This window comes from Penicillium odoratum (assembly GCF_028828045.1).
Source record: "Penicillium odoratum strain IBT 22623 chromosome Unknown utg000002l_segment0_segment0, whole genome shotgun sequence".
NCBI classification, from domain to species: domain Eukaryota; kingdom Fungi; phylum Ascomycota; class Eurotiomycetes; order Eurotiales; family Aspergillaceae; genus Penicillium; species Penicillium odoratum.
Window position 1 is genome coordinate 689,324 of NW_026643144.1, and position 16,908 is coordinate 706,231.

Consider the following 16,908-nt stretch of genomic DNA (forward strand, 5'->3'; position numbering starts at 1 on the left):
AAGCTAGATCACATTAGGTAAATCAAGCAGCTTTGTATTGATGACTCGTCATTATCTAGTACTATTGATCTGATCCAATCAGCACGATATGCTGCGTGTAACCGCAGACGAGTCCCCGATTCTACTGGTGGTCCGTGCCTATTCTCCGGGGCTATTTAGAAGGCGGTCACAGCGAGCAGTATGAATGTCTCTGCTGACTCATGTTTGCCTCAGGCTGATAAAAATTTAACGATAGAGGCAGTCCAAGGCGAGAATTCGCAATCACCCCATCACTCATGCAATCAGAGGCTTTTAATTCAAAACCTGGTGTAGACGACATTATATTTTGTAAGATGTCTCCTTTTCTATTTACAGAGCTGGACTTGATGAAAAACACTTACACCGGTATGCCTCGTATTACCGTCTTGGGTTCTGAATTGGCGATCCACTTGGTTTTGAAAGAAGACATCCCTTATAGCAGTTCCAGTCTATCCACCTTGGATGTATCTACCTTGGATGTATCCACCTTGAATGTATCTACCTTGGATGTATCCACCTTGGATGTATCAATTCGACGGATGCCTTTGCTTAGGTCAAACGCAGCAAGGTCCTCCCCAAAGCAAATCTCCCTTTCCTTAGATGCAACCGGGATTCCCACAAAATCTTCTTCCATCGTGACCTTACAATCTATTTCCTGCATCTCATGGTTGTAGACGCGAGAGCATGTTGGCCCCCCAGAGTGACATGCTTAAGAATGGATCCGGTATGCGATGCCACCCACAGATATCTTGCTAGCAGCTTGGTCATCGACGTCGAAGGAAATATGCTCCTTAGCAAAGCTACCAGAGTTTAAGGCATAATCACACGAGTAGCCAATCAACTGACCAGAGCTATCGAAGGCAGCTATGCCATGTCTATCACGGTCTTTTTCACGGCGATAGAGAACGTTGATGGTGGTAGCAGAGGCGTAGGATGATAACGTCACCGCGGACGCGAGAAGATTGCCAAACCGCATTCTCAACTTGCCGGGGAGTAAGACTTGGCCTCAAAGGAAAACCAATGCTTGAAGAATTCGGATGTGTTTTCGCCTGTATCTATACCACTGATATCCCGCATGGGCAATATTCATGGTGCCTTATTTTTAGCTCGCCTAATTCATGACTACATGTGCAATAAGCCGATTTAAATACGTGGCCAATGAGCAATCCAATCATTCCTGCGGCTGCAGTTCTGGCCCCAGAACCAGAAGCTAAAGATACGATCCAACATATTACTACCTATTAGGTATCTTAGATGGCTCCACTCTACTGCCTTATACCGCTTGTTACAGTACTTTACTCGCGCACGCACCCCCTGGGTCAGTACGACTCAGATCCCTCAACTCATTAGTGTGCCTTATTGAATACCATTGGGTAATTGAGCTTCCCCTACTCATAAACTATTATAAATTACCGTATAACCCTGTCGATGGGGATATATAGTGCAGAAAGAGAATTGATAAAGTTATTCAAGCATGAATAAATGAAATTCAAATTCTAAATGGTGAGTACTCAACATGTATAACCATCCAAGATTGATTGAACGGATACGTTGTGTATTCTAGATTTGGGCTCAATTCTCAGACTAGGATCCTGCCTGCGAGCAATGTTGACCAATAAAAGGCGAATGCGAAGCCCCTCTAGAAGTCACCTGACGGCGGGGCTGAGGTTCATCTTTCTGTAGGCTGACACTTGATCTCGTCAAGTATAATGTCAAGTGTTAACTATGGGCTCTGTGAATTTTGGTGATGGAAACGCAGGCTATCAGGTGGGGATCAATAATGGGGTAATAAACTATTCACAGGGTGAGTTTAATGTGATGATGAGCTCTTTCGCAGACCCTTGGCGACCAATAATGCCTCGACGCAACCGCCGTTGAGGTACCTCCTCGAAAGCTCTAGTGGGTCCATCATCGTCACTAGCCGGAATAAAAGAGTTGCGCTGGATGTCACCAATCATGAGAAAATCATCGATGTGCAGCCAATGAACCAAGACGAAGCGCTGGTTTTGCTCAAGACGAAGTTAGGCACCGCGACAGAACACAAGATTCTAGTGCAGCTGGCTCAAGAGCTTGAATACATGCCACTCGCGATCGTTCAAGCCGCGAGTTATATCACACATCGATCACCCCGTTGTTCAGTATCTCAATACCTCGAAAAGATCCTGAAAAGTGACCACGAAGCAGTGCGCGTGTTAAATGAAGAAGCCGGTCTTCTTTACCGAGACTGGGAGGCCAATAACTCCATTCTACTCACATGGCAAATATCATTTGATTATATTCGCCGGAGAAGGCCGTCTGCAACAGACTTGCTGTCTTTGATGAGTTTTTTCGACCGGCAGGGAATCACCGAACATATCCTTCAAGTTCAGAAGAGCTGGGAAAGAAGCGAGAACAGTTCAAATGAATCAGAGACGGATTGCGAATTTCATGATGACTCTGACGCTGATTTTGAAGAAAACATAATGATCCTACGCGACTTTTCACTTATATCGGTCGGAAAAGACGATATATCTTTCACAATGCATCGACTAGTGCAACTCACAGTACGAACATGGTTGAAGACACATGGAAAGCTTGAACATTGGAAAGAACAATTTATCGAAAAACTATGCGCTGAATTTCCGACCGCTAAATATGAGAATTGGGAGAAATGCCGCTCACTCTATCCGCATGTGAAAGGAGTAGTATCGCAACGACCAGAATCCCAGGCTTCTATTCAAAGATGGACTGAGCTACTCTATAGAGGGGCATGGTATGCGCAAGAAGGCGGGTATATCACAGAATCAAGGGAAATGGCATCAAAGTCAAGAAGGTATCGATTGAAATTTTTCGGTGAAGAAAATGAAGAGACCCTTCATAGCACTGCAATATTAGCAGATGCATACCGTTTGGAAGGCCAGTGGGAGGAGGCAGAGCAGCTCGAGGTACGGGTGATGGAGATAAGAAGGACGAAGCTAGGCGACGACCATCCCGAGACACTGACGAGTATGGCCAACCTCGCGTCGACGTATTGGAGCCAGGGTCGTTGGGAGGAAGCCGAGCAGCTAGAGGTGCAAGTGATGGAGACAAGCAAGACGAAGCTGGGCGAGGACCATCCTGAAACGCTGAGGAGCATGGCCAACCTCGCGATGACGTATTGGAAGCAGGGTCGTTGGGAGGAAGCCGAGCAGTTTCAGGTGCAGGTGATGGAGATAAGCAAGACGAAGCTGGGCGAGGACCATCCCGAAACGCTGACGAGTATGGCCAACCTCGCGTCGACGTATTGGAGCCAGGGTCGGTGGGAGGAAGCCGAGCAGCTAGAGGTGCAGGTGATGGCGAAGCTGGGCGAGGACCATCCTGAAACGCTGAGGAGCATGGCCAATCTAGCCTTCACTTTGAAATCTACTGGCCGGTGTTCAGAAGCGATTCAGTTGCTTAAAAGCTGCCTTGGCAAGCGGCAACGAATCTTAGGGCTAGCTCATCCCGACACTATGTCCACTTCTGACAGTCTGTTGGCATGGGAAACTGAATATCTAGCTATCGAAGCATAATTAATCTTCCTCTTCTGTTTTGTTCGGCCTTGGGTAAAGATCCCTCCTTTTGTTGGTTCAATTTAATTCGTGATTCAGCATTCATTTTTGACCGTTTGCTTCGCTGAATTCTGCTGCCTCGCCTATTTGAGAACGAGTTAACGACTTGCTTTTGATCATATCGCTAATAAAAACCAACATTAAGGGGTTGAGTCTGGGTGCCATGGTGTGGGGAAGATTTGAGTGGTCCTCAGATAGAGAGGTGCAGAAGTACCCGGTATGGAGGTTATATCGGGGCAACGGAAAGTGTTACAGAATGATTGGTAAAACTGCTGACTCGTCAATGCTTGTTCTTTCTGTCGTATGGGGCTAGACTAAAGACAGCCAAACTAACCCCATGTAGTAATCTAAGTACCAAGTGGATATCGACACGGAGACCACAATCGCCAGAAAAGTCGAATTTTTTGTTAAGACCCATCCATTTGATGCTTTTATACTTTTTCCAACGTAGTCTGGGTTGTTAAGACAGACTTTCTGGAAATGGAACAATGGTTGGATGTTTTGTTCGGGAATGGGCTCGATGAATTTGCATACTGAGTATAGTGGGTAACTGTGTGGGTCACTACCATTTCAAAGGTGAAAATAGGGGTCATAAATCGTTGAGTCTATAATATCTAAGGAGGTCGAGGCAGAAGCAAACGCCATATGTCCATCTATAATCTCATGGGACCAGCCCAGAGGCAGCATTTGTTTATTTCAATTCGCCCATCTCTTCACAGGTTACACGATACGATCCGTATCGGCGAGTGAGTTCAGGGACCCGACATAATCCCGTGTTGAGAGAGTCCGCGATATCGGAGGTTGTCTCGGTCGCATCGCACATTGTGTTATCAAAGAACTCGATTTCACACCCCTCGGAGACCATGTTTAATCGGTATGCGGAGGCGACAGTGTTGAGGTCTGCGCGGCATCCAGTACTGCCCATGCCAGTGTGGAGATCACCGGTTTGATTGCATTGTGATGTGGGGAAGAGATCGAAGGACCATTGGATTTCGCGCTTGCTAAGGGGAGAGGCGGAGGTGGTGGCTAGGATGAGAGCCAGGGCTGTGAAGTAGGAACGCAAAGCGAGCATTTTGATGTTTCTGTCGCAAGTTAGTAGATATTCCGTGTAGATAAAGATTCAGGAGTAGGGAACGTACTGCTGTGCCGTACTGTTGCGGATAAGGGGTAGGAGAGTTGTTGAAGAAATTCAGGGTCTCTAGCTAAGATAAGTCCAGAATCAAGTGGGCCGTGACAGACTAATAAATCTTTGGATCCTTCCAGAGCAAGGATTTAAGAACAATCTCTTTAATCCGACGATCTTTCTGCCAAGGTTTGTGGCCGTTCCTGATGTACGTATACTCAGGCTTGGCAGGGTCCCTGCACTGGGACCACTCTTAGCCTATCGGCACGCCATCATTGGGGCAACCAGTCAGAAATGTTTAAGGCCACACGGAGTGCGCCGAGGGCCATTCAACGGCATTCCTAACTTCATGGTTGGGGGGAAAAGGGAAAGTGACTAAACTGATTGTGGTAATTAATGTGGGGCAAGTGAGACGGGGATCATCGTTGTTACGTAGTGACGCGTACGTACTGTGGCTGGCTTATCGATAAGCTCTGGTATGTCACAACTTATATCAGATCGTGCTACGGAGTCGTTTCTATTAATATCTAAGGGTTAACCAATGGTAAATGAAGTGGCAAATGTTGTTCGGGCAGATTTATGAATCGTTGCCGTTCCTGCCTGCATAACATGTAGTAAATGCGAACCACGCAGATAGATCAAATAGAATCCGAGGGCATTGAAGGCTGGTTAGCGCTTGATTTCCCTGACCCCAACCATCCCCGCCTTCTGTCTACGCGCCTTGTGTCAGTATCCCCGCCACCCCGCCTCCCCACATATAGTACGTGCATCCCCATGTTTCATAATTCGTTCCAGCAGGTCCGAAATGTTCTATTCTAATTAAGGGGTCTCATCTGTCACCAAGTAGTGCGACTGCAGGACTATCAAATACATCAAATCAAAACAACAATCTGTGCAGTCAATGCGAAATCAGTTTCGAATCACTGTCTCTTGACCAGAAAGGGCACCCCTCACTACGCAGTCATTGTCTGAACGTAGAAATGGCTTGACACTCCGGTTCTCTATTATATTTCATTGGCCGTGGTTTTACATGGAGTTTCACTGCTTACCAATCTAGTTCGAATGTAATCCGGTCTCTTTGTTTGACGCGTAATCCGAAGCAGGGTATCGAAATGAAGCGCAGTGTCATTTCGCAAAATTCGTCTACCACCTCAATGGGAGTACTGTCCAAGCGCCCCTTCCCATTTTCTTCACTGAATTACTCCGTACATCATATCAAAATGACGCCAAGCAAACTTCAATCATCGCCGATCTCAATGCACCATGTGGATATTGACATGGCAACCTTGTTTTCCGACAGATAGGCCCACTTTTCGTGGTTCCACATGCAGATCTTGGCCCCCGTTGTGAATCCTCGGCAGTGATGACTTCATAGCAACAAGCAAAGAGTGGAAAAAGCCGCAATCTTGGCACTGGGTGAACTCATAGTTTGAAGTGACTACATAGAGGCTGGTGACACTAGAATCTGTCAACTGGTAGGTACACAACGGCCAATTTTGAAATTTCTACTAGACATATATAGATCCAAATATATGTTTTGCGGTTCAAATGTTGAATCTCGAATTCTTTCCAAGATCGGTCAATTGGTTCATGACCGGCAAGACAATTTTTAAATACTTGGAAAAAGCCAGCATTTGAAGAGTTTAGCCTGACCATACATTCAAATGCTGGGACTATTCCATATGTATTCTCGGAGTAGCAGTCATTCTTGGAGGTGGGGTTAGATGACCCTCCAGCGCGTGCATGTCCGAATGGTTTTCCCCCTCTCTCTTTCTCTTCTTCCTTCTCTGTCCCGGTAGCGACTAGTACATTTTCATGATCCCGAAAATCAATTATTCATGTCAAGAACTCGGCTTGGATCCAGCCCGATCTGGAGAGAATCATAATGTCTGCTTTCAAGGTGGAAATAGTCATTGATCAGCTTAGAGCTCCCATGACTCGACAACTTACCCCATTATATTCAAATACAGACGCACCGCGCACAATCGACCTTCATATTCCGATATCGACACAGGAGTACGACCTTGAACGATCTTTTCAGTCCCATTGCAAGATCGTCAACGTGAATCATTGCTACTCCAGCTTCTACGAAGCTCTTTGCTATCTTCATAGCGGAGGTCAACGACCCAAATCCCATATCACCATCACCAAGATTGGCACCATCTGGTCAATAATATTAAGGTTTTCCTGCTCTTGCTTTGGTTTAAATGATTCAAATTGCCGTTGGCGTTGATGATTCCACTCTTGCGCATGAGAAATTCGACTAACCACGTTCGACAGTATCTCGAAGATATTCGGCATGATCAGCACCAAAATGCCGGGTCGCCACAGTACCACAGATAGCCCAGCCACGTAAGCGGAATTTTGGTATTTGTTCATCTCTGCTGCCACCATGATATAAGTGATTTCGTAGGTCAATTTGCAAGTCCCGTTTTTGTTGTGCTATATAAGTATGTCCCAGAGTTTGCTGACTTTTCTGCTGGCAGTGAATTGAGTGGTGATTTATCGACGCAAAGAGACAATGCAATGAGCCATGTATGACCTGTAAATAAACGAGGCATGTTAATCACTGTCAGCGGAGTACGAGTGAGGCATCTTAATTTTTGAGTTAGCACGACGAGAGGACTTCCACCAGTGCTCTATTTTCTTGACTTCATTTTGGAAAGCTACCTCCTCAGTCTCCGAGTCAATTTTACGACACCCGTGGAGTGGTAGCAGGATTCAGTTGAGAGAAACAGTGTTGGTCGTTCCACGGTGTGCATGGTATAGGAGAAGTTCAGAATTAATTTTGGCGAGTATTGACTTAATTCACCTGGAACCATGCCTTAATTTTCATCATTATTCGGAACTAATATATCGTCATTGCACTTCTGTAATCACAGAACCCAGGTCAAGAGGGTCCGCGTAAACGCTATAGGGGGCGCGGCCTAAAACGTACGGCACGTGTAATCATGAGGCGAACCAGTTTGCAGCCTTAGACAAGAGGCATATACGACACGTGCTGACTTGATGAGTGCTTCGTATAACCACAGCTACCAGAGAGCGCATATCGCTCTTATGCTGAATTTCTTCTCCTCATTCACTCCGTCATTGAGAAAGTCATCTCTCTCCCCTGTCTTCTCTTTTCACAGGATCTTTCCGAGTGCTTCATAGTGTGCCCTCAACAGGACCGGCTAATCTGACCAATCGGTGTGACTCTGATTTCCCGAACTGATCGCATGGCTGTTAAGCTTAGGGAATTCGCCCTAGTGTGGCAGTCACTTCTCGGCTAGACTCATGAATTGCTGAGATAGCGGCTATCGCTAAAGCTAGAAGCTACGGGGTAAGCCCAGAAAGATAAGCTAACCAGTCTATCACCACGTGTCACACGTGACCACGTGCCGAAGAGCCGAAATTAAGCCGGTACCGGCCAACGGAATCCCGTTTCAACGCTGACTGGTCCATCTGCGTTGGACATGCCGGTTCAGGGACTCCACTAACCGGTAAAACTCCGCAATGTCCAATTCTGGCAAGTCAGTCTTTTCTCAAACTTGACATTCTAACCAATAAAAAGGCAGTGAAAAACTCGAAACATGCATATGGGACGGTAGCATGGGTCCCCATGTTCGTTATACTTGACAGAGTTTATCGTAGATTTTATGCTATCTGTCTCGGCGCAAGTGATCCGTCTTGACTCTGTATAAAAAGGCTTCCCCGCTGTCACTTTTCTTTTTCCTATCTCCAGGCTGTCGCGTGCCTGAACAATTCAACCCTTTTTTAATTTGATAGGACTTCAAAAGACGTTTCATCTCGGTTCACTAGCTTTGCACTCATAAAGTACACTTCTGGGTCTACGGGTTCCATACCCAGCAACAACATGGAGAAAGATCACGATTCACGTAGATCTCGCTCAACCAGCACAGATTCAGACTCGACAAGATCAAGAACCCAGTCGCGCACACGCAGCCTGGTAACATCTATCAGATCGAAAGTCAATACAGACACCTTAAACCGCACTTATTCAGGATCATACCCGGACGACACGGCTGCTTACGGGGCGGATTCAGATTCAGATGAAGAATTTGTGGCGCAAGACCCTGAAGTTGTCGGAACTTCCCGCCAAGGAGACTTAGAAAGAGGTCTAGGTGCAGGTGCGGGGCAAGTCCTCGAAAAGTCAAAAACAGGGAGATCTACACTGGCAAACTCCAAACTGGTTAGTTCTTTGAGGATTCTTATTGGACCGAGCTAATCAAGTATAGGTAACATGGGATGGACCAGATGACCCTGCGAATCCAAAGAATTGGCCATCAAGCAAAAAATGGGCTGCAGTTGTCATGGTTTCATTATTCACGTTCATCTCGCCCGTTTCTAGTAGTATGGTTGCACCAGCTCTTGATGCTCTAAAAGCAGATCTAAACATATCTTCTGAGATTGTGACTCAATTGACCATGTCTATCTTCATCCTCGCATATGCCGTTGGTCCGCTCTTTCTCGGTCCTCTGTCCGAGGTATACGGTCGAACTATCGTCCTCCAACTATCCAACCTGTTCTTCCTGGTCTTCAACATCGGCTGCGGATTTGCCCAAACTACAACCCAAATGATCGTCTGTCGGTTTTTCGCAGGTTTAGGTGGTAGCGCACCACTAGCAGTGAGTATCTCTTACCGCCATATCCATACCTTAGCTAACAATCCAGATCGGTGGTGGTGTCCTCTCGGACTGCTTCCTCCCAGAACAACGCGGCAAAAGTCTCGCAATCTACAGTCTTGCTCCATTACTCGGCCCAGCAGTAGGCCCAATCGCAGGAGGCTTCATCGCCGAAAACGTAACCTGGCGCTGGGTATTCTGGTCCGTCTCTATAGCCGACGCCGCCGTCCAAATAGGTGGCCTATTCTTCCTCCGCGAAACCTACGCCCCGAAACTCCTCCACGACCGCGCAAAGCGCCTCTCCAAAAGCACAGGCGAGCAACACCACACAGAAGCAGAGCTTCAAAAGATTCCCTTCGCTCAGAAACTACGAACCTCTCTCGTCCGCCCATTCCGTCTCCTTCTCACACAGCCCATCGTCCAAGTCCTAGCAATCTACATGGCCTACATCTACGGCCTAATGTACCTCATGCTATCCACCTTCCCATCCCTCTGGACAAGCAAAGAATACTACCACGAATCATCCGGAATAGGAGGCCTAAATTACATCTCCATCGGAATAGGATTCTGGGTCGGATCCCAAATTTGTGCTCCGATGATCGATCGAATCTACCGCGGCCTTGCAGCACGGAATGGCGGAGTGGGACGTCCGGAATTCAGAATCCCTTTAATGAGCATAGCTGCCATTCTCCTCCCGTCGGGATTGTTTATTTACGGATGGACAGCTCAAAAGCATTGTCATTGGATTGCGCCGAATATCGGTGCCGCGATGTTCGGCATGGGTACTATTATGGCCTTTCAGTGTATTCAGACGTATATGGTTGATACGTATACGCGGTATGCGGCGAGTGCGTTGGCGGCTGGTGCATTTCTGCGATCACTTGCAGGATTTGGGTTTCCGCTTTTTGCGCCGTATATGTATGCAGCGTTGGATTATGGGTGGGGAAATAGTTTGTTGGCGTTCGTGTCTATTGCGATTGGGATTCCGGCGCCGATTTTCCTGTGGAAGTTTGGTGAGGCTTTGAGGAAGAAGAGTCCTTTTGCCGCGGGTTGAGTTGATGGTATTTGCATATTGCATTGCTTTGTTTTGGAATTTTCATTTGCATTTGCATGTTCTGGCCCTGGACCTAGAGGTTTTTGTTCAGATAATCTGGTTAAAAGCAACGCGATTAATGATTCTATTATCCTACTAGTCCCGCTAAGATAAATCGAATTACAATGCTCAAGAATCCCGGTGTACCAGACAGCAGACAAGCAAATAGACAAAACGCGGTAACAAATAGCAAATTGGAAAGGAGAGGGGATAAGCACAGGTTCCACAGAACTCAATTCATACCTCGAATCTGAAAATCATATCAGGATGGGCCTTCCGGACGTGTTCTTCCAGATTATCCTTCCGGTTGTATCCCTTGCTACATCCCTGATAAGGGCACTCGAACCCGCCAGGATTAATATGCTGCGTCTCGACATGTCGCCTCAATTCGAACTTCCGACCGAACGCTCCTGTGTATCTACAACCCTCCCACTTGCATCTCAAGCCGCCGTGCTGGAATGGTCGGTCGAAGGGTGTTGCACTGCTTGTGCTGGATGCACTAGATGTTCTGCGGTGGATTTGGTGGTGGTCTCTGATTGGGTGGGCGGGTTCTAGTGGTGTATGCGGGTAGTAGGGGTTGTAGCTTGTGGGATTTGGTTGCATTCGTACAGTTGTGCCGTAAGTCGGATCGCGGGGTTGATGCATTCTGTAATCCGGGGAGTGGTGGGAGTGGGGTTGAGTGCACGGGCATCCGGGTGATGAATTGAAGTCTGATCTGGAAGGCCTCGCGCGAGGTGTCTCTGGGGAAGTGGAGTTTATGTGTGGGGTTCCACGTAGGTGAAGGTTCGATAGGTCTGGGTCCGTCATGTGGAGGCCCTCTTGGAAGGTTGACAGGGGCTCGTGGTAGGAATAATCCAATGCCCCTGGACTGTCTAGCCAGGGGTCAGGGTTGTACGGATGACCAGAGAACGACATGATCAATCTGCCGGATATTTAGAAAATTGGCAGGATACTATAAGGCTTAATGAATTGATATGACTCATAGAGTTTAATAAAAAGCAGTTGAGGGCCTGAGCCATGCTTTATAGGTAAAAAATACCCCCTCGCGAATCAACCACAGGAGAAGATGTTAGGATCTTCATAAATGACAGGGCAAAAGCATGTCTCGCCCTAGAATCTGCATAAACCAATTACATCCACCAGAGATGCTCTGACCAAATGCGACCATGTGTTTAAGTCACATAGTGACGATGATACAAAGCAATACCACGTGCTTTTCACCCCCTAGCAACACCTTAATACACAAGAATACCAACCAAGTAAGGCAAAGATCAACAACAAGTTATGTTCCCCACAGGAGGAAACGCGCCTCTCAGATTTTAAAATAAGGCGGACCCACCAAGGACGGACAGGGACAAGAATGCCGAAACACTAAGCTTCAAGGTAAGGCCGGCTAGAACAGTTCGAAGCTATGTCGCACATGGGAAGATCCCATTCCAGGGGAAACAAGGCTTCAAGCTTCCCAAGCTTTACTTCCGAATCGAGGCTGTCGGATGACTCTGATCGTCAGGAATGCGCTATCTGGCCAATGGGCATGTCGTATCACTTTCTGAGGCATGCACCGGATCTTTGAGCTGGAACCCGGTAAGTAAATGTGATAAGATTGTTACCTTGAGGCTCTGGTGACGTGGATCCCGACGTGGATCCCCGGGGAAGCTGTTTTGGTATTGCCGATAATTGGTCTGCGGGTTTGTGGGGTCATGGTCCAGGCCTGTGGGTTTTATGTGAGTCTAGACAGGGGCTGGGGCTTGGTCATATGAACATGTGGATGATTTATTCCGAAATTAGCATCCTTTCAATATCAACGCAGTGAGCAATGAACGGTTATGTAGATACATCGAGCCATTAGATATCGAAAAAAAGATATGTGTAGGAAGGGAGTTTCGTAAAATTCTAACATGGTAGTGAACTTCAGCGCACCAGACGACAGAAAAGACAATAGGCAAGCGCTGCACATGCACATGTACCTCATCAATTTCCTATGATCTGCGTGGCCTAGACCCATGCACGTTTCGCAAGTGCCCCTGCAGGTTATCCTCCCTGTTGTGTCTGCTCCCACATCCTGGAACTGGGCATTGATAAGCCCCTCGGGAGATGTGTAGCGTCTCAATATGGCGCATAAGTTCAGCCTTGCGCCTGAATGTTTTGGTGTATCGACAGTCCTTCCAATCACATTTGAAAGTCTGGCGTGGTTGAACATCCGTTCGGTTGGATGGTATCCCACTAGATGGCGGCTTGACTTCACTCGTCATTACCCGGTCGTCCCCCCACGTCGGTTCCTGGATAGTGGATCTTGTATCGACAGAATAAGGCTGTATGTGGGGCGTAAGGTTGTAAGAATGTTCCCTTGGTTGATGGAAGCTTGTTTCGCGGCTAGCCATCTCCCTTAAGGGAAAAGCTTGATACTTCGCGTCGGCCAGGGTGTTGGAATACTGCAAGTTGCTATATCCCAGCTGGGGCCAGTTGATGGGCGTAGTGATGATATCAAGCGATGAGTTCGACATGGCTTGATCCCACGTAGGCCATAATTCCCCCCTCTTGTCTTGGGGCCATGAACATATGTACGTCATTATCTAAGACATCAGCGGATCCTCTGCGGGTAGGATCGTGAGGCATACCTCGAGGGCAGCAGCCAATGGCACAGACCGGCAAAGACATTGGACAACACCGGCTGGTCGAAATAACGGTTGCACTTGATGAAAAATCTATAGTTTGACTGCTAGCTCGGATATAAAAATCATGGATGAGTCTTCAGTAGCGGGGGAGCACTACTTATGTAGGTGTACGACGATAAATGGACAATCAGCTATGGGCGACAGAATGGGCGTCGTGCCCAAGACGGCGCATATACTCGTAAAAACATTATTATTTTTCTTCATTCTTACAGACATAACAGAGAAGTGTAGCTTTGTTTAGTCCATAATAGTTTACCTCGGTTTTAAATTTCCAACTCTCGAGACCTGACTTACTTGTGGGTTTCAAGTTAGTAGCCGGGGAAGGAAAGTGGGGATAGTAAAAGAGGGGGATTCGAGGACTTGGGACACCACTTGTTCCTCTCCGGTTATTGACTCCGAGATTAGAACAGAAGACATACGTAACGGGACAAGAAGGATAAAATTGAAAAATTGAAAAATCCGAAAAATCCGAAAAATCGAATATGCAAAGATCGAAAATCCAAAATCCGAAAATTAAGATCAGAAAGTGATGTACTTGGCCAGAAGTGGAGATTTTGGAGTTTGAAGCTTGACACTCGTGCTTGCGAGTGACCATTCACAGAGGACGTCTGGCTCCACAATGGACTGATCGATCAGTCCGTTGTGGAGCCCTCAAATGTGAGTTCTGACATCGTGACCTGTTTTATGCAGCTTGCATCTTGGGGTTCGACAAGGAGCAAATCAGAAAACGTCGCGGCGGATGGATTGACGACCCAAAATGGGCAGCCTAGACCATCAGATCGATGCGCCCCCGACTGATGGTGGGTCCTTGGGCGGTGTGGATGTTGGAGTGGACGTTTTTGTACTGCCACTGCTTATTCGTAGCCGTGCGGTCAATGTTCCAACCCCTCAAGCCCTTCTGACCTTTGCCTTGTCATAGAGTGGCTTGTTACCCACACATTGGTTTGGGTACAGGAACGCATTGCATCAAAGCACAACAAAACTTGGCCTATTTGAGTTAGCCGCTTCAAAGTTGACCAGCTTGGTCTGTACCGTCAAGTAATTTTTTGCATCCCCTGTTCCTTTGCCCTTCTTGAACATTCAACACTCGCTAGGCTTTCCCGTTCAACTGCATACTTACGTATCGGTCTCTTTGCCGTTGTACAAGTTTTCTTGGAACGGATTAAAAAATTCAGATATCGATGATCCAACCATCCACCGTGTCTCTTCTCATCCAAAAAGAGCTGTCCAAAGACCCTAATAAGAGTCTAAAGATTACAATTTTCAATGGTCCAAGTCTAGGCTGTATTTTTCTTATGGATTTCCAGGTATTGAGGGGAGGCAGGGAATATTGAGAAATGAATTGATATTTCCCGTAAATCCCTTTCTTCCAAAGTTATGTGCAGCAAGCATAGTAGACGTGGCGCTTGGGTGAAATATTAATGCAATACAAGTCAGCGCTATCAAAATAATGCAATAAACAACACAATGAATGTTCAAAATGTGGTCTAATTAATGAACGTAGTCAACAAGCAGGCTCATTATATATCAAATTTTGAGCATTCAAGACCCAAGGAAAGAGAGACCTGGTGATAGCTCCATCCTCGCAGAGAATAGTGGACAGAAGACCAGCATTTATACCTATCTAAAGGATAATGGCGCAGGCAGATAACGAAACGTGATGACACATATAGACTGATAGTCGTATCATCAGCGTTGAGAATACTGGCCGTGAACATTTCGCCGGTGTGCCTGCAGATTATCAGGCCTATTGCATCTTTTCCCACACTCTGGACATTGATATGCCCCTGGGAATAGGTGTTGTGTGACTCTGTGGCGCGTCAGGTCACCCTTACGGCGAAAGGGTTCGGTCCGCGAGCAGCCTACCCAGTCACAGATCCAAGTCTGGCGAAGTGGCAGGGCGTTTGTTGAATTGGGTCGTAGCGTAACTCTAAAAAGCGGGTCGCTTTGCTCCCACACATTTTCCGAGAGGATGGAGCTCGCGATGAACGGACGCGCTTGCATGTTAGTTGCAAATCTGTATTCATTTTCCCATGGCTGATAGTGGTTTGTCTCGTAACCGGGTATCTGCCCTATATGAGGAGTTGCCTCATGCAGTGCATTCAATGGAGAGTTGACATTTGTCTCCTCATACCAAGAGGTTGTAGGCGCGTTGGCGATACCGTCCGAGAGGTTTGGCATGATTTGATGCCAGGTCAGGGGGGTTAGGTCCCGATGACGTGGAGCCGGTGAGAGGTAATCGTTGCGACCAAAGATTGGGGCATGTTCTTCGGTGGTATAGTTTGGCGCACCTCTCTGGTAGCCAGATGCATTGGCGAAATCGAGCGAGAAGTTGTCGAAGGTTTGATCAGAAATCATCAGCATTGGCTCCGGTTGTTGTAGAGCAACCGGGGAACATCGTTCATTGTCCGCAACAGTCGTGGATTCCACCTGGATGGCACCGAGTGACGAGAGGTAGCAATAGACGAGCCACTCTGTATAAGACATCAGATAACGGCGACGCGCCAAAAGCAACAAAATCACAATGGAGTTGATGTGAAAGAGCCTGTGTTGCACTCGTGGTTGGATATGAAGAGGAATGAAGCTCGGCGGGGAAGGAGGCGGTGGAGCTTCTGATATACAAGGACAGTCTTTATACAGAATGGCCATCCCACGGACTCATGGGTGATAGAGGATAGTGCCCAGGTGGGCGATAGAATGGGCGTACGCCCAGGAGAAAGTCAGAAACGAGACAGAAATAAACGGATTTTTATCAAGCTTCAGCTTTTTAAGCAAAATGATCGTAGCCGGTCTGCGATGGAGCTTCGATGGGACCTATAATTTCAGTTATATAGTAGTGACCAATGCGATTGAATGGCCAATACGATGTCGGTGGGTCCTGGATTTGGCCCAGGATTTTATAGGCAATTTGGTGTGAGGCAAGAACGAGCCCGGTCTGCCCATCTTGGCGGATAGATACGTAGGAAACAGCAATAGGGTATTTGCAAGTGTTCATTAGTTTTCATAAGGGATACCTGTTTCTCTTTCCTTTTTCATAAGTTCTTCGTCTTTTCGGTCCTGGCTTCTTAGTTGAGGTGGATGGCTCTTGGCCACTCCTTTGGCTCTTAAACATGCCTCAGCGTAAATGAACTAGAGTTTTGGATCGGAATGAATCTGGATGTATAGTTGGGATGTATTGTGGATATAGGGAAGATTTAGGAAAGCAGGATTGCATGCAGACTGGCGACAAATGACAACTTGGAGGGGTACGCTTATGGCACGTGCATGCACCCAATAGCACTCCGAAGACGGTCGTTGGGCGCCTTCCCACTAGGAGGGAAAATGAGGTACGATATATAGATAACATGATCAGAGCGGAAAAATTCAATCGACGCATCTATGTTGGGTGGCCTACTTCAGGCAGGGTATGGGTGTGGGAGCCCACTGAACAAGAAGCGTATGAGAAAGGTCCCGCAAAGCTTTCTAACGCCAATAATATGGATGAGCGTTGCGAGTTGATTAAAATTATGGTTAAAATTATGGGCGGCATTTTCTATTCTGACCCGAAGGCTTGTCCGGCTCTTGACCTTCCTTGATAGGTATTGGAGTGGGGGGTCATCGAACCCCCTCATTTGCTCCGTGCACGGGGACTCCAGCCGGGCCGCAGCACCCCTGCTGGTTTGACACGGCGTGCCAAATTAGTAAGGATGCCGCATATGAGGAGTTGGACTGGTTAATCCTCACAGTCTACCTCTGCTGTGTTTTATCCTCAACTCATCAAAATATTGTTCGAGCTTATGAGAAAATATAGGCTGAATCTTCTTTT

The 16,908-nt window shown here is 47.1% G+C and overlaps 5 protein-coding genes across 5 annotated transcripts; 1 reads left to right on the forward strand and 4 right to left on the reverse strand.

Moving 5' to 3' along the window:
- Positions 1 to 451: 451 nt before the first annotated feature.
- Positions 452 to 652, reverse strand: N7520_002295 (uncharacterized protein; the record flags this gene model as incomplete). The annotated part of the gene is made up of 1 exon (XM_057136230.1): positions 452 to 652. The coding sequence occupies one exon, from the start codon at positions 650 to 652 to the stop codon at positions 452 to 454; it is 201 nt and encodes a 66-aa protein (XP_056998916.1).
- Positions 653 to 727: 75 nt separating this feature from the next.
- On the reverse strand, positions 728 to 994 carry N7520_002296 (uncharacterized protein; the record flags this gene model as incomplete). The annotated part of the gene is made up of 1 exon (XM_057136231.1): positions 728 to 994. One exon carries the CDS (start codon positions 992 to 994, stop codon positions 728 to 730), a length of 267 nt encoding a protein of 88 aa, XP_056998917.1.
- Positions 995 to 4,278: 3,284 nt separating this feature from the next.
- Positions 4,279 to 4,659, reverse strand: N7520_002297 (uncharacterized protein; the record flags this gene model as incomplete). Its single annotated transcript, XM_057136232.1, has 1 exon — positions 4,279 to 4,659. The coding sequence occupies one exon, from the start codon at positions 4,657 to 4,659 to the stop codon at positions 4,279 to 4,281; it is 381 nt and encodes a 126-aa protein (XP_056998918.1).
- Positions 4,660 to 8,566: 3,907 nt separating this feature from the next.
- Positions 8,567 to 10,389, forward strand: N7520_002298 (MFS transporter; the record flags this gene model as incomplete). The annotated part of the gene is made up of 3 exons (XM_057136233.1): positions 8,567 to 8,902; positions 8,949 to 9,338; positions 9,385 to 10,389. The coding sequence occupies 3 exons, from the start codon at positions 8,567 to 8,569 to the stop codon at positions 10,387 to 10,389; spliced, it is 1,731 nt and encodes a 576-aa protein (XP_056998919.1).
- Positions 10,390 to 14,792: 4,403 nt separating this feature from the next.
- On the reverse strand, positions 14,793 to 15,590 carry N7520_002299 (C2H2-type zinc finger protein; the record flags this gene model as incomplete). Its single annotated transcript, XM_057136234.1, has 1 exon — positions 14,793 to 15,590. The coding sequence occupies one exon, from the start codon at positions 15,588 to 15,590 to the stop codon at positions 14,793 to 14,795; it is 798 nt and encodes a 265-aa protein (XP_056998920.1).
- Between the last annotated feature and the right edge of the window lie 1,318 nt (positions 15,591 to 16,908).